Source organism: Rhinatrema bivittatum, chromosome 2, assembly GCF_901001135.1.
Source record: "Rhinatrema bivittatum chromosome 2, aRhiBiv1.1, whole genome shotgun sequence".
Lineage (NCBI taxonomy): Eukaryota > Metazoa > Chordata > Amphibia > Gymnophiona > Rhinatrematidae > Rhinatrema > Rhinatrema bivittatum.
Window position 1 is genome coordinate 823,353,959 of NC_042616.1, and position 25,341 is coordinate 823,379,299.

The 25,341-nt window shown below is 47.6% G+C and overlaps 1 protein-coding gene across 1 annotated transcript in view; it reads left to right on the plus strand.

Annotated features, from left to right (window-relative positions):
• RECQL4 (RecQ like helicase 4) overlaps positions 1 to 25,341 on the plus strand; it is a 160,153-nt gene that overhangs the window by 17,615 nt on the left and 117,197 nt on the right. The window contains 5 exon segments of the mRNA XM_029592339.1: positions 1,389 to 2,548; positions 13,083 to 13,182; positions 17,283 to 17,415; positions 19,439 to 19,558; positions 22,482 to 22,625. Of these exon segments, the coding sequence (XP_029448199.1) occupies positions 1,389 to 2,548; positions 13,083 to 13,182; positions 17,283 to 17,415; positions 19,439 to 19,558; positions 22,482 to 22,625 (1,657 nt within the window).

Below are 25,341 nucleotides of genomic sequence, written 5' to 3' on the forward strand. Positions count from 1 at the left end.
CTGTCTGACCCCCCCATCTCTCACCTTCCATTCCATGTCTCTCCCCCCCCCTCCATCTCACTTTATCTGGCTCCTTCCCACATGACCCCCCCATCTCTCACCTTCCATTCCATGTCTCTCCCCCCCCCCTCCATCTCACTTTATCTGGCTCCTTCCCACATGACCCCCACCAGCATTCTGTCTGACCCCCCCCCCCCCATCTCTCACCTTCCATTCCATGTCTCTCCCCCCCCTCCATCTCACTTTATCTGGCTCCTTCCCACATGACCCCCCCCATCTCTCACCTTCCATTCCATGTCTCTCCCCCCCCCCCTCCATCTCACTTTATCTGGCTCCTTCCCACATGACCCCCACCAGCATTCTGTCTGACCCCCCCCCCATCTCTCACCTTCCATTCCATGTCTCTCCCCCCACTCCATCTCACTTTATCTGGCTCCTTCCCACATGACCCCCACCAGCATTCTGTCTGACCCCCCCCCATCTCTCACCTTCCATTCCATGTCTCTCCCCCCCCCTCCTCCCAGCCCTCCATCTCACTTTATCTGGCTCCTTCCCACATGACCCCCCCATCTCACCTTCCATTCCATGTCTCTCCCCCTCCTCCCCCACCTGCCTGCTCTTTTACTCTCTCCCTATCTACCAGCCCCTATGACTCCTATTCATCAGTCCCTAAGCTATGTCTAGACTGAGGATCCATAGCATTAGGAAAAAAAAATGGTTTTGTATTTTGTGGCCCATCCATAATCTGAGGCTGTGTATTAAACTTTGTTCCTAAATCCAGCTCTGCTACTTTTAGTTCTCTCCATCTCCTGTCTTATCTCATCCTTCCATCTCCCCAATCTTTTTCCTTTTCCATAGCAGCTGGGGAACAGAATCCTGGTTCAGAACCTCTGTTTTCGAGTGAATGCACAGAAATGCACACATTCAATCAGAATTGTTTTCATTTTACAAAGTTACTTTTATCAACTATTAGGCACCTTTGTTTTCATTTTTGTTTAGCCTGGGACTTTCAATGTTAGAACAAGAGAAATCAGTTCAGAAATGACTTTTCCTCTAATTTTTCTCCCGTGTGTTATATCATTCATTTTTCCACTGACATCTTTTGTTATAACATTTAAATTCCCAGGCAAAATAAAAAAAAAATCTAAAAACAAAGGTCGCTATGAAATATGCATAATATTAAATGCAGAGCATTTTCATTTTAAGCAAAGCTACTGAGTTGTGTGCATTTTGTGCTTTGCTCTTTGTGCGTGCATATAAATGTATGTGCATGTGAGTTTATATGTACAACTCATGTAGATGCATGTATCTGTATTAAATATACGTCTATATTTTATGTCTGCAATTTTGCTCCTTAAACATTTCCAACTTTTTCTCCTTTTCTGTAGGACCGTCCCATGTCTCTGAGGAAATCCTTTACTCCTAGAAACAAGCCAGTTACAGATGCCTTGGAGAGCTCCAGCAAAATTGCTAATGTTGCCTCTTCAGCAGAAAGGCCTCCTGTATCTCCTAAGCCCAGTGCAGAGCACGTTTTAAACCCCGAGTGTGAAGGGACAAAAGATCTCCTCCCAGTAAAGCTGGGACTCGCCTCATCCAGGCTCCACGCTGGAGAACTGCAGAGCCCGCTGGCACTCGATAAGTTTCAACAGTTGAGGCAAACCGTTGGACAGAGGATGACCTCCCTTGACCCAGATTGGTTGGATAGGTGCCAGGGGCTGAAGGGTCAAACCGAGAAAGCAAGATCTGAAAACCTTCCTCTTCAGGGGAGTGTGAGTGAGCAGCTGTCAGAAACGGACTCCCCTCTGTCTGTTCAGGAGCCTTTCCCGTCCCTTCCCGGCTCCTATCCCATGCCAGGGAACTTGGAGCTTGCGGCTCCCAAGTCTGTGCCGGAGAACGGTGGCGATCAATCTGTGGGAATTGCATCTTCTGCAGAGCATCAGAGGTCACACAATGCTCTTCCTTGCAGGAGCAATGCTGTTTCCAAGGTCACGGACTGCTGCAGGTCACCTGTAAAGGATGGGGAAGGCTCTAGTGAAACTCCGGAGAACTGGGCAGGCCGTCCGGCGAATTCTGACACCGAACCCCGTCCTCTTAAGTCAAGGGTCAAACGATGCGCGAGGAGGCCTGGGATCAGGCGGCAGAAGGGCCAGAGAGTTGCACAAGACGCGCCTTCTCCTGACCTACGAGAGCGGAAAGGAGCTGCTCGGGAGCGTGAGGGGAGTTGTTCCCCAGAGAAGGTGGGAAAGGCTGCCAGGAAGCGGCGCAGGGACAGCACAGCCAGCCAGGAGAGAGGCGGGGACGGGCCTGCCGGGCACGAAGGTGCGGCCGGGAAGCGCAGCAGGATGAAAACCGCGGCAGGGCACGAGGAGCCCGGCGAGTTCCGGCAGAAACTGAAGTCCGGTGAATTTGATTTTGAAGAACAGGAGCCCTCACTGGCGACCGCGGGAGCAAGTCCCAGACTGAAAGCCCGGGCGCACCAGGAAAACTTGCTAGGAGACGTGGAAGAAGAGGCAATGAGCTGCTCAGTGAGCAAAGCCAGGGGAGTCGGGTATGTGTCCAGGAGGAAGGATGCTGTCTGTCTGTCCGTCTTTCTGGGTGGAGCCTTTGGGAACTAGTATAACCTTCCTTGCAAGTGCAAAGGGGATCCCCGTACACTTTGCCATCCTGGCACTTCAGAAATCTGCCTGCAGCTGAAAGCAGCTTCATGCAGCCACTTTTCATGAGGATGCCGATTGTACAAACGTGACTGAGGAAAAAAACCCGTACGATTCGCCCAATTAATTTAGCATCACTTCCTTGGAGATCCCCTGGATTTATCCCCTGCTTTCTTGAATTCAGATACTGCCTGTCTCCTCCACAAACTCCACTGGGAGCCTGTTCCACGCATCCACCACCCTCTCTGTAAAGAAATATTTCCTAAGATTACTCCTGAGTCTACCCCCTTTCACCCTCATCCCATGACCCCTTGAAAAAGCCTCACCTCCTGTGCATGGAAACCTTTGAGATATTTGAATGTCTCTATCCTATCTCCCCTTTCCTCCAGGGTGCACATGTTTACATCTTTAAGTCTATCCCCATAGGCTTTAGACTGAAGACCACTGACCATGTTAGCAGCCTCCCTCTGGAGCGACTCCATCCTGTTTATATCCCTTTGAAGGTGGGGTCTCCAGAACTGTACTCAGTATTCCCAGTGAGGTCTCACCAGGGACCTATACAGGGGCAGTGTCGCCTCCCTTTTTCTGCTGACCCTTCCTCTCCCTATGCAGCCAAGCAGCTTTCAGGCTTTTACTGTCACCTTATCCATGTGTTTGACCACCTTAAGATCATCAGAAATAATTCCCCCCAGATCCCGCTCTTCATGCTTAGAAGAATTTTGCCTCCAATACTGTACTTTCCCCTTGGGTTTTTGCATTTTAAATCTTAGACCATTCCTTGAGTTTTTCTAGATCCATCCTTATGTTTTCTACTCCTTCCTCCCTGTCCATCCTGTTACAGATTTTGGTATCTTCGACAAAAAGACACCTTTCCCGACAACACTTCCGTTGTGTCACTCACAAAAATGTTGAAAAGAACCGGTCCAAGGACCAATCCCTGAGGCAGATCACTAGTAACAACCCCTTCCCTCAGAGAAAGCTCCCATTTACTATTACCCTCTGTCGCTTCCCGCTCGACCGGTTTCTAATCCTGTCGGTCGCTCTAGGATCCATACCAAAGGCGCACAATGTCAGACCCGTGTCAAAGGCCTTGCTGAAATCCAAGTGTATTACATCTAGTGCTTTCTTTTGTTACAGCTCTCCGGTCGCCTAATCAAAGAAATTGATCAGATTTGTCTGACAAGATTGAGCTCTGGTGAAACCCTGCTGCCTCGGATCTTGCCATCCATTGGATTCCAAAAATTGCACTCTCTTCTGTTTTAGTAGCGATTCCATTAGTTTGCTCACCCCAGAGGTCAGACTGACCGGCCTGTAGTTCTCAGCCTCCTCCTTACTTCCACTGTTATGAGCAGGAACCACATCCGCCCTTTTCCAGTCCCCCAGAACTACTCCCGACTCTAAGGAAGCACAGAAAAGGTCACCAGCGGAGCTGCCAGGACATCTCTAAGTTCCCTCAGTACCCCCGGATGTATCCCATCCAGCCCCCAATGCCTTATCTACTTCAGGTTTAGTTAGTTCCTCATGAACACACTAGTCTGAAAATGGAAGTGAGGTAAACCTCAATCTATAATCTTATTTGTGTTTGTTTTATGTGGTCCTGCTCCAGGGCCTTCCACAGTGAACATTGAACACTGAAAAGAAATATTTGTTAAGCAGTTTTGCTTTTCCCTCATCGGCCTCTGCATATTCCTCCCCTTCACCTCTGAGTCTCACAGTGCCACCTTTTCACTTCTATCACTAACATATCAAAGAAGTCTTGTCCCCCATTTTTCCATATCTGTTATTTTTTCTTCTAGTTGAATTTTTGCGTTCCTGACTATTTCCCGATTCTCTTAATTTCTCCAGATATTGTTGCCTGTCTTCCTCTTTCTCTGATCTCTTGTAGTTTATGAATGGCAACTTTTTCTCCTTTACATTTTCAGCTGCTACTTTAAAAAGCCATAACTGTCTCTTTCCTGTCCCCTTTATTTACATTCCTAACAAAAAGATCAGTTGCCCTTATATCATCTGCTTTTAGGTTTGCCCACTGCCCTTCTACTTCCTCCTAGATTTTCCCAACCAGCTAACAACTCCTTGAGGTACTCCTCCCCCCATTTCTTAGCGTCCAGTCAGATGAATCCAGAACAAGTGAGTTATGCATCTCTACCAGCAGATGGAGACTGAACAAACTGACGTCACAGTATATACACCCCTGCAGTGACATCAGCCTGCCGGTATTCTCTGTCTCCAGTAGATGGTGGATGTGTATCTCCCAGTGGGGATTGCTTCATTTTAAAGAAAAGGAGAATTAAGGAAAGAACGAGTAGATGTGACTCTGTTATTTTCACTTTTGAATAATAGAAGGACTAGGGGGCACTCCATGAAGTTAGCAAGTAGCACATTTAAGACTAATCGGAGAAAATTCTTTTTCACTCAACGCACAATAAAGCTCTGGAATTTGTTGCCAGAGGATGTGGTTAGTGCAGTTAGTGTAGCTGGGTTCAAAAAAGGTTTGGATAAGTTCTTGGAGGAGAAGTCCATTAATGGCTATTAATCAAGTTTACTTAGGGGAGTAGCCACTGCTATTAATTGCATCAGTAGCATGGGTTCTTCTTAGTTTTTGGGTACTTGCCAGGTTCTTATGGCCTGGATTGGCCACTGTTGGAAACAGGATGCTGGGCTTGATGGACCCTTGGTCTGACTCAGCATGGCAATTTCTTATGTTCTTAAAGAACATGCACTCTGCTCTCCTGCGGTGATACCAAATGGTCCCTCCTCCCGTTAAGAATTCCTGAGGTGATTTCCGTGGTCCCTAAGATGTGTGCCTTGGTCCGGTAGCTGGTTCCAGCCAGCGTGGACTTTACTGCTCGAGCAGCTGAAAGGCAGCGGATGCAGGAAGCTGAGCACGGCGGTGATGGCACATGCCCTCTCCCTCCCACAGCCGGAGACCGTCTCTGTGCTCAGCCAGGTGAGGCTGAACTCTGGTAAATTAAAAAAAAACAAAACAGACTTAGCTGGAGGTTTTTGTTGTGCAGGGCTTCCTCCTCCCCCGGTCTCTGTGCTCAGCGAGCCGGTCTGACTTTCGTTCTGCTCCGTGGGAATGGAGGGATGTGGGCGGCCTGGCGGGTTGAGCATCCTCCTTAGGCTGGGCCCCGCTCCGAGGCTCTTTGCTGCGTGCAGTGTGGTAAAGGCTGCAACGTCTTTTCACGCGCTTTCTGAGGCTGCCCTCTACAGGCTTGTCGGTCCGGCATGTGCATCTCCCTGTGCATCCAGGTTGTGCGCCCAGTTTTTGTAGTCTGAGTACCAATGTTAGGCAGCACATAGTGTCTGGCATGTGCATCTCCCTGTGCATCCAGGTTGTGCGCCCAGTTTTTGTAGTCCGAGTACCAATGTTAGGCAGCACATAGTGTCTGCGCACTTGCCTCTGCGTGCAGTTGTATTGTGCGCTTACGTTTTTTGTGCACTTAAGTTTTGGTCATCTAGGTGTGCGCGCTTCAGTGTTGGATGCATAATTTTTGGGCGCCTACTTGAGCGCCTATATTTAAAAAAAAAAAAAAGCTAGACGCATGCTTCCGGCCGCCGCTCAGCGCATTGTTGGCCATTATGGCTCCTGTGCCAAAGAAGCCTAAGCGTCTTTCTCTGTGCACTGCTTGTCATACTCGGGTGTCTCAGCCAGGAGTGCCCGCCGATTTGTGCCAGCACTGTTTGGAGGTTCAGGGTGAATTGTCTTTCTCTGATTTCACTAAGCCTGGTTCTTCCCAGCTGGATGTGGGCCTGGGTAAAGATATCTCAGGTGGGGCACCTGATTTTGGAACAGGGGATGGTAGCTCACTGAGTACTCCTCAGGTACCTCCTGCTCTGGATGCGTCTACCGTTTCATGGGTAGAATTTTTCTAGGGGTTGCAATCCTTTCTTCTAGCTCAATCCTCGGCTCTATCCCATGCTCCTAGAGCAGAGGCTCAGGTGGGAACCTTCTGTTGAGCGCCAGAATACTCCTGAAACGGCAGCAGGTCCTCTGGATGGTGATCCGGATGGCATGGATGATGATGCTGATCTTGCCTCTCTTGAGGACGGGGAAATTCCCCCCAGATTTGAACCATATAGAATTATGTTGTGGTTCTTTCATAGAGATGAACTGCCAGCTCTGATTTCCCAGACCTTGACGCTGCTTGGAGTTCCTGGGGCAGCTTCGGTGTCTGAGAAAAGAGAAATCCCATTTTGGTTTCCTTGCGTAAAGCCTCTTGTTTTTTCCCCATGCTGGATGGCATTCAAGAATTGATTGATCTTGAGTGGGGTACCCCAGAGGCTAATTTCAAATGGGGTCAGATTTTGGAAGGCCTGTATCCTCTGGATCCAGTGGTAAGAGAGCGCTTACATTTTCCAAAAGTAAATGCACTTGTGTGTGCAGTCTCCAAGCGGACCATTATTCCCATGAAAGGAAGAGCAGCCTTGAAGGATGCTCATGATAGAAAGATTGAGACTATCCTTAAGCAGGCATTTGAAGCCATGGCAATGACTTTGCAGATTGCTTCTTGTTGTTCCTTGGTGGCTCGCTCTTGTTTGCTTCTCTCTTAGGAGGTTGATGACTCTGGAGTAAATCCCAGTGCAATTATGGAACCAGCTGCTGCTGTCTTGGCAGATGTAGGTTTTGATTTGGTCCGCACTTCAGCCATAAGGGTGGCTTCGATAGTAGCGGCCAGGCATCAGTTATAGTTGAGAAATTGGTCGGCCAATGCTACCCCCAAGGCTAATCTCACCAAATTGCCCTTTAATGGCTCACTCTTGTTTGGCAGTTAGTTGGAGAAACTGGCCAGTAAGTAGGGCGAATCTCTGGTTCCTCAGTTGCTGGAGGATAAGAAACAGGCGCAGCGCTCCCTTATGAGGTCGTGCCAGAGGATCCAAGCGTTTTCAACAGCTATAGAGGAGCAACTTTTCAGAGGACTCAACACTTCGGTAGGTCTCAGTCCTTTTATCCCCGACAACCCAGATGAGGTGCAGTCTTGGGTGAAGGACCCTCCTGAACATCCCAATGAAGGTTTGCCAAGCCACCCCCGGGAACAGGAAATAGGGTGTCGCCTCTCTCTTTTTTTATCAGAGGAGGGTCGAGATCACGTCAGATCAATGGGTCCTGGAGGTGACACGAGAAGGATATGCATTGGAGGTCACAGTGTTCCTCGGGACGTGTTCATGGAGCTTCCCTGCCACTCCCTGCAGAAGTAGGCTGTGGAGATTACATTGACTAGGCTCCTCAGTCTGAGGGCTGTGGTCCCAGTGCCCACATCCCAAGAAAATATGGGGCAATATTCCAGTTAATTTGTTGTGCCAAAGGAGGGCTCTTTTTGTCCCATCCTGGATTTCAAAGGTGTCAGCTGTCATCTGCGAGTGAAACATTTTTTTGCATGGAGACATTGTGCTCAGTGATAATGCTGTGCAGTCAGGGGAATTTCTGACCTCTGGATCTATCGAGGCATATCTCCACATTCACATCCGATTAGAACATCACCGTTTCCTGAGGTTCGCAGTTATGGGATGCCACTTTCAGTTTTGGGCACTACCCTTTGGTCTGTTCACCACTTCCCGGACCTTCTCTAAGGTAATGGTGGTAGTTGTGGCAGAGTTGAGAAAGGATGGCTTTCTAGTGCACCCATATTTGGATGACCTGGCTGATTCGTGCCAAGTTACTGGAAGAGAGCTGCCTGGTGACTTGCAAGATGATTTCTTTGTGGGAGTTCGGCTGGAAGGTGAACTTAGCCAAGAGCAGTCTTCAGCTTACTCAGTCATTGGAATACCTGGGGGTTCGGTTCAACACGAAGCTGGGCAAGATGTTCCTGCCGGAAGCTCGAATTCAGAAGTTGCTAGCTCAACTCCGTCTGTTGTTGAACACTCTGCACCTGACAATGTGATCTTACCTGCAGGTCCTTGGTCTGATGGTGGCAACCCTGGAAGTGGTACCATGGGCGAGGGCGCATATGCATTCTCTGCAGCACTCCCTGCTATCTCGGTGGAATCCACAGTCTCAAGATTATTTGATTCGGCTCCACCTGCCGATGGAGGTCTCCTCCTAATTGCAGTGGTGGCTGAAAGCGGATCATTTAAAGTGGGGGGATTCGCAGTCCCCACCGGACTGACTAGTGCTGACAACGGATGTGAGTCTCTTAGGTTGGGGAGCTCATTTTAAGGAGTCAATGGCGCAAGGACACTGGATGCAGAAGAATCTCTCTGTTGTATGAATCGGCTGGAAGCCATGGCAGTCCGGTTGGCATGTTTACGGTTTGGCAACAGACTGAAGGGCCGATCTCTCCAAATAATGTTGGACAATGTAACGACTGTGGCTTACATCAATCGGCAGGGAGGTACCGAGAGCCAACAAGTGTTGCAGGAAATAGCTCTAATTATGGAATGGGCAGAAGTACATCTCCAGTTGATCTCAGCCTCGCACATTCTGGGCAAAACAACATACGAGCAGACTTTCTCAACATGAGAGTCTGGATTCAGAAAAGTGGGCGATGTCAGGCAAGGCATTTCAACTCATTCAGGATCGCTGGGGTCTCCTGCTCCTGACCCTGTTGGTGACCTTGAGCAATATGAAAGTTCCACGATTCTTCAGCCGCAGAAGAGATCCGTAGTCATTGGGGATTGATGCCCTAGTGTAGGCGTGGCCAGAAAACAAATTGCTGTATGTCTTTCCTCCATGGCCTCGGAAAGATTGATTTGAAGGATTTAAGACCACAGAGAGGGATGGTGCTCTTGGTCACTCCAGATTGGCCCAGGAGACCATGGTATGCAAATCTGCAATGGCTGCTGGTGGATTTCCTCTTCGACTTTGGGCACACAGGAACCTTTTGCACCAGGGACCTGTTCTTCATGAATATCTGACTCAATTTTGTCTTACAGTATGGCTCTTGAAAGGGCTCGCTTGCTGAAATGTGGATACTTTGTGGCAGCGATTTCCACCTCGTTAAGAGCTAGAAGTTCTCCACTTCCTTGGCCTATGTTCGGATTTGGAGAGTCTTTGAGGTCAGGTGTGAGAATTGAGGTACTCTTCCTTCTTCGGTTAAGATCCCGCTCATTTTGGAATCTTTGCAGGATGGCTTGAATAAAGGCTTGGCCCTTAATTCCTTAAAAGTACAAGTAGCTGCTCTCACCTGTTTCAGGGGTCCGATCAATGGTGGATCCTTGTCGGCTCATCCTGATGTGGTCCATTTTCTGAAAGGAGTAACACATCTTTGTCCTCCTTTTGCTGTTTCCATAGCCCCTAGGGAAACTCAATTTGGTTTTGGATTTTTTGGCAGGCTCTACATTTAGACCGCTACGTACTCTTTCCTTGCGGTTGCTGACCCAGACCACTGTGTTCCTTGTGGCAATTTGCTCTGCGGGTAGAGTCTCTGAGCTGCGGGCCTTGTCTTGCTGGGAGCCTTTCTCCAGGTGGCTCCATGGGCGGTACAGCTGTGTACTGTTCCTTCTTTTATTTTTTTTTTTACTGAAGGTGGTGTGCGAGTTTCACTTGAATCAGGCCATCTCTGGACAGGAAGAGAGATGTAAAGGAATATCGTCTGTCGCGGCCCCTGGATATCAAGCGACATATAGTCAGGAATCTAGAGGTTACTGAGCTGTTGCAGAAGTCTGATCACCTGTTTGTCCTTCATGGCGGTACCAGACAGGGAGAGCCAGCCTCGCAGGCTACAATAGCTTGCTGGATTAAGGAGGTAGTCACAGCTGCATATGTGGATGCTGGGAAGCTGTTATTTAGTCAGGTTAGGCCTCAGGGCAGAGGTTAGATTGCTGTTTCCCATCAACATTTGCCGAGCTGCAACGTGATCCTCCTTACACACCTTTTCCACCTGTTCAGGCCCGGGAAGACGCGGCCTTTGCAGGTGCGGTTTTGACTGGACCGTGGGCAGCCTCCCGTCCTATTCGGGAGTAGCTTGGGTACATCCCACTTGTTCTGGATTCATCTGACTGGACGCTAAGAAATAAGAAATTGCTTACCTGATAATTTCCTTTTTCTTTAGGACAGTCAGATGAATCCAGCTTCCCTCCCTTGGCTGCCAAATGATTGCATATTGCTTCTCCGGTGTGCCTATGTGTTACTGGGATTACTGGTAAGTATTATTCCAGTCCCTAGACTAGTGTTACCTGCTTATCTGAGCTCAGTGTTGCCTTTTGGCTGAGTATTGACAGGGTTGTCGATTTTTATTCAGGTTTTTTGCTCGTCTGTCCACAGTTGCTTTTGAAGAAAATACTGGCAGGCTGATGTAACTGCAGGGGTAGATGTACCGTGACGTCAGTTTGCTCAGGCTCCATCTGCTGGTAGAGATGCATAAACCAGTTGTTCTGGATTCACTTGACCGTCCTAAAGAAAAGGAAATTATCAGGTAAGTAGTAATTTCTCATTTTGAGAAAGTTAGTTTTCTCCGAAGTATAAAGACCCTCACCTTAGAATGAACCTTCATTTTTTTGTGTCCTTACATTGTCTCACACCATCTGGTAGTCCCTGGTTTCCAAATGATCATTCACTACAACATCAGAAACACTGTCCCTGTTGGTAAGCATCAGGTCCAATATCGCCCCCGCCCGTGTGGGCTCAGTTATCAGATGAGAGAACAAGTCTCCCTGCATCTAGAAGATTCTGCAGCTGGGATGTCACAATCAACATCTGGAAGATTAAAAGTCCCTAGCAGCATCACCTCTCCTATCACAGCAATCCTGTGAATAAGCTCCATTAAATCTCTGTCCATCTCCTCTGTCTGTGATGGAGGTCTGTATATTACACCAGTATAAATAGATGTTCCATTCCCTCTTTCCAGATTAATGCACAGTGCCTCCTGCTTACCTCGTAAGCCCAGCAATGCTGTTTCTTTATTACTGTTCTCTATATATAATGCCATGCCTCCTCCTTTCACAGCAATCCTGGGAATATCCTCCATTAAATCTCTATCCATCTCCTCTGTCTGTGATGGAGGTCTGTATATTACACCAGTATAAATAGATCTCTCATTCCCTCTTTCCAGATTAATGCACAGTGCCTCCTGCTTACCTCGTAAGCCCAGCAATGCTGTTTCTTTATTACTGTTCTCTATATATAATGCCATGCCTCCTCCTTTCACAGCAATCCTGGGAATATCCTCCATTAAATCTCTATCCATCTCCTCTGTCTGTGATGGAGGTCTGTATATTACACCAGTATAAATAGATGTTCCATTCCCTCTTTCCAGATTAACCCACAGTGCCTCCTGCTTACCTCGTAAGCCCAGCAATGCTGTTTCTTTAACACTGTTCTCTATATATAATGCCACGCCTCCTCCTTTCACAGCAATCCTGGGAATATCCTCCATTAAATCTCTATCCATCTCCTCTGTCTGTGATGGAGGTCTGTATATTACACCAGTATAAATAGATGTTCCATTCCCTCTTTCCAGATTAATGCACAGTGCCTCCTGCTTACCTCGTAAGCCCAGCAATGCTGTTTCTTTATTACTGTTCTCTATATATAATGCCATGCCTCCTCCTTTCACAGGAATCCTGTGAATATCCTCCATTAAATCTCTATCCATCTCCTCTGTCTGTGATGGAGGTCTGTATATTACACCAGTATAAATAGATGTTCCATTCCCTCTTTCCAGATTAATGCACAATGCCTCCTGCTTAACTCGTAAGCCCAGTAATGCTGTTTCTTTATTACTGTTCTCTATATATAATGCCACGCCTCCTCCTTTCACAGCCATCCTGGGAATATCCTCCATTAAATCTCTATCCATCTCCTCTGTCTGTGATGGAGGTCTGTATATTACACCAGTATAAATAGATGTTCCATTCCCTCTTTCCAAATTAACCCACAGTGCCTCCTGCTTAACTCGTAAGCCCAGTAATGCTGTTTCTTTATTACTGTTCTCTATATATAATGCCACGCCTCCTCCTTTCACAGCCATCCTGGGAATATCCTCCATTAAATCTCTATCCGTCACCTCTGTCTGTGATGGAGGTCTGTATATTACACCAGTATAAATAGATGTTCCATTCCCTCTTTCCAGATTAATGCACAATGCCTCCTGCTTACCTCGTAAGCCCAGCTTTAATACTGTTCTTTATATAAATATATAATGTGATGCCTCCTGACAGCTTTTAGAGGAAGGCAAATAAACAGAGCTGAGAGACCCAGAGACCTACTCTCAGTCTTTATCCCGGCTCTTACTGTGTACCTGTCAGCAAATCACATAACATCCCTTTGCTGGGGGTCATCGGGGCGAGCACGTGACAGCTTTCAGCTATCACTGCCCAAGGGCCATGTTACAGCGTAATTTATTTTGTCCTTACCTGAATAACTGAATGTGATTTCAAAATTGACATTATCCCTGTGCAGTCCTTAATGGCATCGCGGGGAAATAGCACAGAAGGATATTGGGCATCCCCGATGTTAATCTTTCACTCTGCTGGTGTTTTGTTCCATAGAGGACCTTCAAATAAGAATGGCAATTATGTCCGAATTAACCTGAAGAAGAAAACCCATGTGAAAGGGTACGCTTTACGTGGAAACCGCCTCCGCAAGCAGGTAACAAACAAGAGATTTTAGTAACCTAACAACCTAACATACCTTAATTCATCAAAACTGGTAAACCGTTATGATGGCGAAACCGAATGACGGTATATAAAACTCAGTAAATAAATAAATAGATAACCCTTCACCCCCAGGCTGTGTTTTGAACTGGACCCCCATTTCTGGCCCATTTAAGCTGTTTCCATGTGCTTTAATGTCAGTGGATGAGGTGGCACATTAGAACAGAGTTGATCACTCAACAATTTCGAGCAGTCTGATCATATTACAATAAATGATTATAAATGAGTAGAGAGAGACCGTCAGACTTATGCCTCGGACAGCATGCAGGAGCTGCTCATGCGCTTATGTCTGATGGCAAATTTTCATTTATTTGGCCTTACATACTTTTTGAGATTTTTCCACTATTGCGTGTAAAAACTTAACTGAATCCTTGTAGAAACAAGGTTGTTGTCAATGCTGACCATCCCTGACCGCGGTCCAGTGTTTCGCAGTAACCTTTCCTTCTTTAGGGGCAGCATGAGTTGTCTAAAACGTCCAAAGGTTACTACATGTATTTAGAAAGTAGTCCAAAATATCTTCTGGAGGGATAAGCTGGTACCTAAATATGTAAGCTAAATTCATTATTTCCTGATATGCTTGAAATTATGGGATATATAGTGAAAACCTACATGCTCTCTGGTATCTACTAGATAAATGAAGCTTGACCGACGTGCCGCAAATGCGCAGTAGAGAACAACTCTACCGCGCATGCGCGGGCAGCACGTCGGTCAGCGCTTGCCAGTAACCAAAATGGCGCGGCGAGGAGCACGAGCGGCAGCAGCGGCGGCGCACGCGAGGAAGGGAGGGACCTCCCCCGGAGATCTTCAGTCTGCGCCATCCGAAGGGGTTGTGAATGAGGGGAGGGGAGGGGGGACAGAGTGACTGAGGGGAGGGGGGAGAGAGTGACTGAGGAGGGGAGGGAGGAGGAAGTGACTGAGGGGAGGGGAGGAGGGAGGAGAGAGTGACTGAGGGGGGGAGAGGGGAAAGAGTGACTGAGGGGGGAGGGGGAGAGTTGGGGGGGAGGGAGGAGAGAGTGACAGGGGGGGAGGGGGGGAGGAGAGTGAGGGGAGGGGGGAGAATGAGGGATAAGGAAATGGACTGAAAATAAAAGGTTAATGTAGCCTGTTACGGGCTTAAGGGCTAGTTTATACATAAAGCTTCTGAAAACATGAACTTGATTGTTTTAATACAAGTCATTATAGTGTTATTAAGAGAGAAGATTTATCATATTGTACAAGGTGCAACTCACTAAAGCTAAGCAGGAAGAGAGAGGACCATTGGTTTGTTTTGGGGGTTTTTTTGTTTGTTTTTTTTTTATTTTAGAAGGACTCTGATTCAAATCCCGCCATTGGAGAAAGTTTAAACTAAATTAAACTACAATGAACTTTTGTCAGAATCAAGTTGGAAAATGAAACTTTGAGAATTAAATACTGCTGACATTTTTGCAAGATGCATTGTAAAGTGGTGAACTGTACCTTTTCCTTTATTGCTTGGGGCCAGATCACGACCTGCCCGGCCTGCGGCTGAATGACCCCCCCCCCCCCCACGAGCTCAAAGAAAAGAGCGGGGAAAATATAAGAGGGGCTGTGTCAGGCCCGAGTAACCTGCAGTCGAACTGCGTCCCGTTCCCCGGGCAGGGCAGAGATCATCGGCTCCTCTCACCCGACGCCCCCCAGACACCCCGGGTCTCCACACAAACGGAAGAGAGAAGGGGGAGATAAAGTTGCTACAAAAAAGCAGAAAGGGGCCTTTTTATTTATTTATTTATTTATTTATTTATTTATTTATTTATTTATTTTGCATTCCTCGATGCAGAACAAGCCAAAAACGACTATTTCGAGGCCCAGTGCTTCGGAGAAACTCAAGGCCTCAAGCGCCAGTGAGGCATCTGAGAAGTGTCGAGCATCGGCACGGCAGACGCAAGCCTCGACCAAACGGGCTCAGCAAAAACGCCCAAAGCCTTCGAGGAAACATCCGCAGCCCAGTGTCTGAGCCAGAGGAGCCTGCGGGCTGACGCGGCCGAGGTCACAGTCCTGCCAGACGTCCGCGACAGATCGTAAAGCGCGTCGGCACCGTGAGCTACCTGCCGCCTCCAGGCGCCCTGCGTGCACCGCCTCGCTCGCAGAAAGGGACACCACGGCTTGCAAATCCCGCAGCCGGCGGAGACTGGCTCGCAGCGCGAAACTGCTGCACCTGGCTGCCCGGACTCCTAGGGCCGAAACCTCCAGAAATCCTTTTAAGCTGCAACTCCAATTTTGCGATCCTGCAGAAATCCTTCGGGGCAGTGGCTCCTGTTACCGGGATGGCGGTTTTCTTGGTCACTGCCGAGACCGCGGCGTCCACCTTAGGGACCTTAAGGGGGTCCGGCGCTTCCTCCGGAAGCGGGAATAACTTGTCCGTAGCCCGACTTACGTTTAAACCAAGGTCCGGCGTGTCCCACTCCTTAAATAAAAGATTCATAAGTGACATATGAAACGGAAAGGATCGAGCTGGACCCCCGAGGCCCAGCATCACCGGATCCGTAGCCCCAAACCGTGAGTCCTCCGGAGGAACCTCAATGCCCAGCTCCTCCAGAATGGCCGGGATAAGTGGACCGAGCTCATCCCTTCTGAACAGGCGGACCACTTTGGGATCATCTCCCTCCACTAGAGGCGCGTCTACTGGCCTGGCCGGCTGGAGCTGGTGATCCTGATCCCCATCCGGTCCCTCACCCCAGGGGCTTGCGGAGGAGACTCGCCTTCATCCACCCCGTCCGTATCTGAACTCTCCACCTGACAGGAAAAGGACCGGAGAGGGCGTTTGGCCTTGGGGGCTTCTGTGCCACTGTGTGACTTGGTACGCTTGTGGAGTGATGAGGCTCCTGTCCCAGCCCCCAGCGACGGCGGGACATCACGTGGTACCTTAAGTACCCTGGCTCTTTGCTGCTTTTCGTGTTTTGAAGGCTTTATGCAGCAACAAACCAAAATTGGAGGAGAACGAGGAAGAAGACTCATCCCGGCAGTGATTCTTCAGTACAGTTCCTTAAATTGATAAACTTTGAGCACCTCGCATGAACTTGCACAGCTTTCTCCTAAACCCCGTCAGTATGAAAGAAAAGCCTTCGTGTCCACTTTGTGACCTTGGTTAACCTTCCTTCATGCATGCAGCTGCAATACTGAACCTGCACAGCTTTCTCCTAAACCCCGTCAGTATGAAAGAAAAGCCTTCGTGTCCACTTTGTGACCTTGGTTAACCTTCCTTCATGCATGCAGCTGCAATACTGAACCTGCACAGCTTTCTCCTAAACCCCGTCAGTATGAAAGAAAAGCCTTCGTGTCCACTTTGTGACCTTGGTTAACCTTCCTTCATGCATGCAGCTGCAATACTGAACCTGCACAGCTTTCTGTAAACACCAGGGCACAAGATTTGTTTCTTAATCGAGGGTGCAGCATTGCTTAGGGCACAGTTTTTTAAAAATTGAATCTCTGAGCAAATGACAAATAATTACTATGAAGAAATTTGAAATCCCAAAGGCTAAACTGGCAGAGCGGTCCTGGCAGTCCTGGCATTGTGTAGTAGGAAGTGAAGATCAAAATCCCGTCCACGTTGAAGAGCAGGGCTGTCCCTTAAATCCTGCTGAATGTCGTCTTGCTGAACATTTAATGAATGGGGGCGGGGCTTTACACATGCCGCTGGCTTCTCATTGGTGAGCGTTGGCCACGCCCATGTAATTATAATAATTGCAAGAACGACTTTGCAATGCAGAAGCTGTGACCGACTGTGCCCTGGAAATCGGCCTGTGATCAGAGGCCTGAGTTCCTTTACAGCTGAGCTCTTACTGCTGCTTTTCTGTGTTTAAAACATGTTTTCAATAAGACCTGACTCGGGACTTAATGAACCCTTTAAAACCGATATTTTCTGTTGGTGGTCTGGGTACACTTCAAGTACAATTTCATTTGATTTTATGATGAAATGAATTAGCTTTGGGTAAGATAAGATTGACGACATTGTTCTGGCAGTCCTAAGCAGTGATTAGAGATCTTACACCCGCGGCTCTGGTTGCTTCTCCTTCACAGGCCTGGAAGCAGAAGTGGCAGAAGAAAGGAGAACAATTTGGAGGAGGAGGAGGAGGTGGTGGAGGCAGAGGGTCCGATGCCTGCTTCAGGTGTGGAGGAAGAGGGCACTGGGCCTCGCAGTGCAGGGGAAGAGGTAAGTGTGCGCCTGTGGGCCTGAGTCTGCGACTTCAGGACCCTGCACTGCCACGGACTCTGCGGCTTTTGGAAAACCACTTTCTCTCCCCGATCCCCAGGCCAGTCTCCTGAATCCTAGAAGCGAATGGCTCTGTTTTCCTTTGTCAGTCTCCAGAGCCAGCGAGCTTATCCATGTTTGAGCTCTCTTGAGTCATTCATCCATAAAGGGAGCGCGCTCTGTTGCTTTAGCAGAAATAAACTTATTTTAATTAGTAGTTGGTCAAATGACTGCTGAGCTTGGGAGGTATTTTTGCTGCTCTACCCTGTGCTAATCACTTGAGCTGCCCAGTCCAGCAATTAAAGGTTCCTGTCCGTACCCCAGATCAGTCCAGACAAGTGGGTTTTGCATCCCTCTCAGCAGATGGAGGCAGAGAACTAAAAGCTTTGAGGCCCTGCTACATAACCGAGCGTTGCCACCTGCAGCTTATCAGTATTGAACTGTACCCAAGTCAACTATAGAGAAACAACCCCTCAACAACTCAAAAACCCAAAGGCTGGCACCCCCAAACAGAAAAACCACAAATCAACCCAAGGGGCGAACTGCAACCTGAAACCTTTTTAGGATATAAAAGCCTCAAAGCTTTTAGTTCTCTGCCTCCATCTGCTGGTGGGGAGGCAAAACCCACTACTCTGGACTGATCTGTGGCACTTCAGGAAAGAAAATTAGCAGGCAAGAACCAATTTTCCTCTGCGCTCCCCTCCTGAAACATCCACTTCTAGAAGTGACTAACTTGTCTCCCCTATTGATATTCTGAGACATTGGTCTTTTTATTTTTCTCTCAAAGTACAATTAAACTATGGAAGCTGTTACCAGAGGATGTGGTGAAAGCAGTTAGCATAGCTAGGCTGAACAAGGATTTGGATAACATCCTGAAGGAAAAGACCCTGAACCGTTGTTAGCCATGTAGACTTGGGAAAGCCACTGCTTATCCCTGATTATAAGCAAGAAGGATTGGATCTATTCTTTGGGATCCTGCTTAGATACCTGTGACCTGGATTGGCCACTGTTGGAGACAGGAGGCTGGACTTGAAAGACCTTTGGTTTGACCCAGTATGGCATTTCTTATGTTCTTATGGTCACAGGCCCTTCCTGGAAAGCCTACAGAACTTTGCTGTCGCAGTGACGAGCTCTGATCCCCTACCGATATCCTGAGACATCCAGCTTTAGTAGTGACATTTTCCAGGTTGTCATCCTCTGTTGTATAATTTGCTTTAGCCCTCTTGAAATCCAGGACTCTGTTCTTGTATGGTTCAGTTTGCATGACATTTTCTTGCCTTTTAGGAAAGATGCCGAAACTTGACTTTTCAAGTTGGTGTTTTGAGTTGTTGGGGCAGGGCCTTGCTGTCTTCGACCTTAGACTTAATAAAAGGGCGAGTCAACTTTTGAGTTACCTACTATTTTGTTTGTTGGAAAATTTCATTTGTTCATATTTTTTTTTGTTTTTTATTACATATTGATTGGTGCCTTTATTATTCATTTGTTATGTATTTTTGATATTTTATATTATACGAACTCTTAATTGTTGTCATTTTTAATTGCTTTACTCTGTCTTGGGAATTGGAAAATAGTAAGGCAGACTAGAAAGAAACAAATGATGAGTTTAATACTTGATCACTAGACTCTAAAATATCCCCTAGCATGAAGTCATTGAGACCATCTTTATTTGCCAGATCCAGTAGCCCCCCCTCAAGTGGCCCCTCAACTAGTTTACTGTGGTTATCCAGGGCTCCTCCACTCCTAGTTGAGGCTGCAGCAGGGAAGCTCCATTCCATGTCTGGTAGATTGAAGTGTCTTAAAGGCTTAGTCTTATAATGTTTCTCATGTCAAATTGCATTCACTGATGTATGTGCCTATTTACTTTCATTTCTATTCCCTGTTCTGACATTGCGGTCACTGGATGGGTGGCCCTGATTCTTCCTCTCCATCTTCTTTTCTGAGACTGCAGTTATTGAGTGGGTATCCTTGCTAATCTCTCCTTAAGTGCCAACTCCTTGTGCTCCCATGCTGTTGGAGGAAACCGCCGGAGATTCTGAGGAGACTCCATTACCAACCTTGGAAGAAGTCGCCCGGATGACCAACACCGAGCTGCAACCCTGTCTCAGTAAGTCTGTACAAAGGTAGCAACATCTTTCTGGCATATAATCGATAAGCGATTGGTTTGGTTGCAGCTCAATAGCAGCACTACGTGCTGCCATATGGAAAGATCCTGGGTTTAATCCCTGGGCTAGGACTCTGGGCCCTGGGATGGTGCAAAAATATTGAAAAAAAAAAATAGGGCCATAGAATGACTGCATTTGTATATGTTCCCCATAAAGGATCATCCTCTGTTTCCTAGTTGAGTATACACATTAAAAGCTGGATTAGTCGAGTGCATAGTGTAACATAATAATTGTCAGCATATAAGGATCAAAATGGTCCACCTGTTCTGCCCAGCAAGGTGTTTAGGGTTGAAACTGCCACTCGTTTCAGGTTACCCTAATGGTAAGGAGGCCCCTTCAACCCGTAAAATCAGGTGATGGCTAGACTTCCCCCTTCTCCATGGAGCAGCTGGTCCAGGAACCAACAAGAGCGGAAGCTATTTTAGATCTAATCCTTAGTGGAACGCAGGATTCGGTGCGAGAGATAATGGTAACGGGGCCACTTGGCAATAGTGATCATATAATATGATCAAATTTGACTTAATAACTGGAGGGAGGCCCTTAAGGAAAACTACTGCTCTAGGTTTTTTCAAAAAATGGAAAGAGGATCCAAATGCAGAAAATAGGAAAAACCTTAAGTACTGGCAAATTAGATATGAAATATTGATAAAGCAAACAAAAAGCGAATTTGAAAAGAAGCCACAGAGGTAAAAACGCGTGATTAAACCTTTTTCAAATATGTATGAAGCAGGAAGTCTGTAATGGAGTTGTTTAGACTATTAGATCGAGGGGTTAAAGGGGCCTTTATGGAAGACAAGGCCATAGTGGAAAGATTAAATTAATTCTTTGCTTTTGGTGTTTACTGATGAGTATTTTGGGGAGGCTGGAAACAGTATTTTAATGGTGATTCGGAGGAACTGAAACAAATCACATTGAACCCGGAAGATGAAATAGTGCAAATTGCCAAACTAAAGAGAAGCAAATCACCTGGACCAGATGGTATATGCCCGAGAGTTCTGAAAGAATTAGAAAATGATTTTAATGATAGGTTACAAATTGCTAGTAATAGGTCTGCAATTTCATATATTGCACCTGAAGATTGGAGGGTGGCTATTGTAATGCTAATAATTAAAAAGGGCTACAGGGGTGATCCGTGAAACTATAGACCGGTGAGCCTGACCTCAGTGTGGGAAAAATTAGAGAAACTATTCTAAATAATAAAATTCAGAACAGATAGATAAATGTGGTTTAATGGGAGCCAACGTGATTTACCCAAGGGAACTCTTGCCTCACCAAACTGCTATGTTTTATTGAAGGGGTTAATAAATGCAATGCTATAGTGTATCTGGATTTTCAGAAGGTATTTGACAAAATCCCTCATGAGACTCCTAGGGGGGGAAAAATAGGTATAGGAAGCAATGTCCTGTTGTGGATTGTGCACTGGTTAAAAGATAGGAAATGGAGAGTAGGACTGAATAAATTGTTCTCAATGGAGGAAGGTAGTGAGGTGTCCTAGAGATCTGTACTGGGACCAGTGCTTTTTAGCACATTTGTAAATAATCTGGAAAAGGGAGCAACGAGTGAGATGATCAAATCTGCAAACACAAAATTATACCGAATTGTTAAATCGCAAGCAGATTGTGAGAAATTGCAGAAGAGCCTTGGGAGAGTAGGAGAGAGGGCATCCAATTGGCAGGTGAAACTCTGTTTGTAGAAGAGCAAATAATCCAAACTAGCTGCATGGTTAGGCTCCATATTAGGAGCCACCACTCTAGGTGTCACTGTGGATCGTATTAAATTCCTGTCCAGACCAGTGGGGTTTATGCGTCCCTCCCAGCAGATGGAGGCAGAGGACAAAACCTTGAGGCCCTGCCACATAACCGAGAGCCCTGCCGCCTGCAGTCCCCTCAGTATTTCTCTGCCTCCAGCGGGTGGGAGCGGTGCAAAGTCTGCAGCTCTGACTGAAAGTTGGAGTTTGGACCTTAGACGTTGGAGCAGCTCCTCGAGGTGTTAGGTTCCTTTGCGGGCCATCCCTTGAGTGGAGTCGGGGGGAGGGGGTTGGACGCCCCTAGCTGTGCTAGCCCGTGGTACTGGAGATTTTGGTAGCTAGGGGCTTGGCTCCCTGCTTAGTCTCCATAGTCTCCTCCTGCCAGCCGCTGCCTCCATGAATGGAAGTTACCCTTTTTGTTCTTCTGCTTAGCTTTGTTTTAAGTTTATTTAAAAAATAAATAAAGTGGAAGTAGAGCGTCAGCCGCCCGTGTCAGCCAGGAGATTGGGTTGGCGGTGCAGTGAACGGGGCGGGAGCTGTCGAGGACCTGCAGGAGGAGGAGGAAGGGCAGGTGCTGCGATTTGGGGGTTTTTTTTTTTTTCCCCCGGCGAGGAAACGTTGGCCTTGTGGCTTGATTAGATGGGTTTGAGTTTAAACACAGGTTCTGTTTGCTTTTATGCTTTTACGTATGTTTATTGGAAATCGCTTTGAGCGTTGGAATGTGTGATTAATAAATATTTTTAAATAAAATAAAAAAAATAATAATAAAATAACATTTCCAACTTGTGGGCTCAGGAAGGGGTGGAAGAGGCTGGAATCCCGTGGGCCTCTAATTTCCTCAGTGGGTGATCATTTGTTAACCGAGATCTGGAAGCATTGCTGCTGTCAGGTAAATAGGCCAGCGGAGGTGTTAAAACTGGCTTGAGCAGCAGCTTTAATTAGGAAGGGAATATGACCGTCCGGCAGTGAGAGGATTTCTGGCTCTGCCTCAGGAAATGCAGCCGTGTGTGCATCTGTTATCCAAGGTGAGCACCGCTGAATTTCTGTAGCAGAAATGAGACCACCTGAACGAACAAAAAAAACTGTGTTTTTCATTGCATGTGTATGATTGCTTTTAGCTCCTAGAGACCGTGAAAGCAGCCAAGAAGAGCAGAAGGTATCTGTGGAAGGACATTGTCCCCTAAGGCCCACGTATGACGATCCTGTCACTCCTCCAGCAATGGAACCTTTTTATCACCTTGCGGAGAACGGAAAGCCTATAGGTACGGTGTTCACATTACTGTGTTCTTCTTCAGCCTGCCAGACCAGTCCAAATGCGGAGAAAGTTCTTTTTCACTCAACGCACAATTAAACTCTGGAATTTGTTGCCAGAGGATGTGGTTAGTGCAGTTAGTATAGCTGTGTTTAAAAAAGGATTGGATAAGTTCTTGGAGGAGAAGTCCATTACCTGCTATTAAGGTCACTTAGAGAATAGCCACTGCCATTAGCAATGGTAACATGGACTAGACTTAGTTTTTGGGTACTTGCCAGGTTCTTATGGCCTGGATTGGCCACTGTTGGAAACAGGATGCTGGGCTTGATGGACCCTTGGTCTGACCCAGTATGGCATTTTCTTATGTTCCAACCAGCAGAAAGAGGCAGATATTAGCAGGCTTGCTGATGTCACCTTACAACGGCTCCCGTGCTGCCCTCGGCCTGCCGGTATTCTCTGTCTCCAGCAGAGATGGTAGGAGAGCGTGTCCTGCGCTCTGAGATGAGGCCTCATCAGGATGTTTGAAAAGGATTGCACTGGCAGGGTGGCTCCTGTGGTGAAAGCCGCCGCTTCAGCATGGCCTTAGACCAGGAGGCTCCACATTTAATTCTGGGTTTTCCCTGTTAACTCTCATTTTCTGTCCATACCCCAGATCAGTCCAGAGAAGTGGGGTTTTGTATTCCTACCAGCAGGTGGAGTCGGAGAACAAAAACGTTTCTGAAACTGCTACATAAGCGAGAGAGCCAGCTGCAGTCCCTTAGTGTTTCTCTGACTCCAGCAGATGGTAGAGGTGAAAAGCCTGCAGTCTGGAGAATTAGATTAAAAAAAAAAAAAACCCAAAGAAGACACAGAACAGGATTCTCGTGTGGGCTCCATCTCTCAGGTGGAGCAGGGCGAGCAGGGAGTTGGTATCCCTAGTTTAACTGAGCCTGAAGTCAACGAGGGGACTGAACGCCTGTGGTTCTGGCTTCCTCCTTCCCCCTTGGACTGCTCCCGCTGACCCTCCAGCATCTGAGTCACCATCAGGAAATCTTTCTTTGTTCTGGTGGGTATTTTCACAAGCCTGTCTCTTTAAAAAAAAAAAAAAGGCAGTGCGGGTGCAGATGCTGACCGGCCGGTCATGGGACAGGAACGGGAGAGCGAGCGGTCAAGGCCTACTGGGCACCCAGGTCGGGGGCGGGGGTCTTCAGTGTGGCCTGCTGGAAGGCAGCTTCCTGTCGACCATGAGGTGCATCTGGCTCAGACGAGCACAAAGTGCGAGCATAACGGCAGCCGTGGAGCGCGGGAAGAGCTGCAAGGCCGGTGGGGAGACGAGTATGCGCCTAACTGTAAGCGCACGGTGTGGCACGTGCGGACGTAATGGCGGCTGCTGCGAGACAGCAAGGGCTACAAGGCCTGCGGAAAGAGTTGTACGTGTCTGGTTATTTACTCTTTCGGATAGTAGAAAGACTAGGGGGCACTCCATGAAGTTAGCATGGGGCACATTTAAAACTAATCGGAGAAAGTTCTTTTTTACTCAACGCACAATTAAACTCTGGAATTTGTTGCCAGAGGATGTGGTTAGTGCAGTTAGTATAGCAGGGTTTAAAAAAGGATTGGATAAGTTCTTGGAGGAGAAGTCCATTACCTGCTATTAAGTTCACTTAGAGAATAGCCACTGCCATTAGCAATGGTTACATGGGATAGACTTAGTGTTTGGGTACTTGCCAGATTCTTATGGTCTGGATTGGCCTCTGTTGGAAACAGGATGCTGGGCTTGATGGACCCTTGGTCTGACCCAGTATGGCATGTTCTTATGTTCTTATGTTCTTATGAAGTGTGCCTCAGGCAGGTGTGCGTATAATGGCGGCGGATGCAGCAAGGGCTGCAAGGCCTGTGGAGAGAGGTATATTTGCCTAAACTGTGCCTCAGGAGGAGAAGCTTGTGGGGCAGCCTCTGAGGCATTGCGGGATATAAAACTGTCACTCGATCGGCTGCAGCAGGCAAGAGAGCTCGGCTGACGAATGTGGAACGATGGCTACTTTTTCAGCGCTTGGCAATCAACAGGTAGAATCGGAGCAAGAAAGAGATTCACCACCCCCTTTATCCCCAGTTGAGTATGATTTCCCTGCGGACCCAGAGAGGTGGTGATGAGGCTGGGGAGCTCAGGAGGGTTTGGCAGAAATGTTCTTGAATTTCGTGTCTTAAGGCACAAAGCTTATTTAACCAAAAAGAGGAACAGCAGGCAAGTGTGCTCCTCCAATGGGACCCCAGCGACAGGCGAGACTCTCCGGGAGGGTCGAGTGCTTTTTTCCGTCTGCTAGACCTTCAGTTTCATCGGAGCGGTGATGCTGATGTTGCAGTTCCCTCACTGGGGTTTTGGGGTCAAGATGATGGCCCTGGAGGGAACCCTTCGGAGTCAGCCAAGGTTATGGTGGTTCATGAAGGGCAAACTGTGGCCTTTGATCCCGCATGTGCTGGAACAGTTGGGAGTTGAAATTTCTCAGCTGGGATCAGACCATGAAGGGTGAGACCCCATCAGGGATTGCCTGCAGGGGCCCCCAAAGCCTTTGCGTTCCATAGAATAGTAAAGAAATTGATTCTCCGGGGGTGGGATGCTCCACAGGCGGGATTGAAGGTGGGGAGAGCTGTGGCTAAGTTCTATCCACTGCCAGAGGCTGATACTTCGGTCTGCGTGGTTGCGAAGAAAACCACCTGGGTGGGAGTGTTCTGCCACGCTGGAGGTC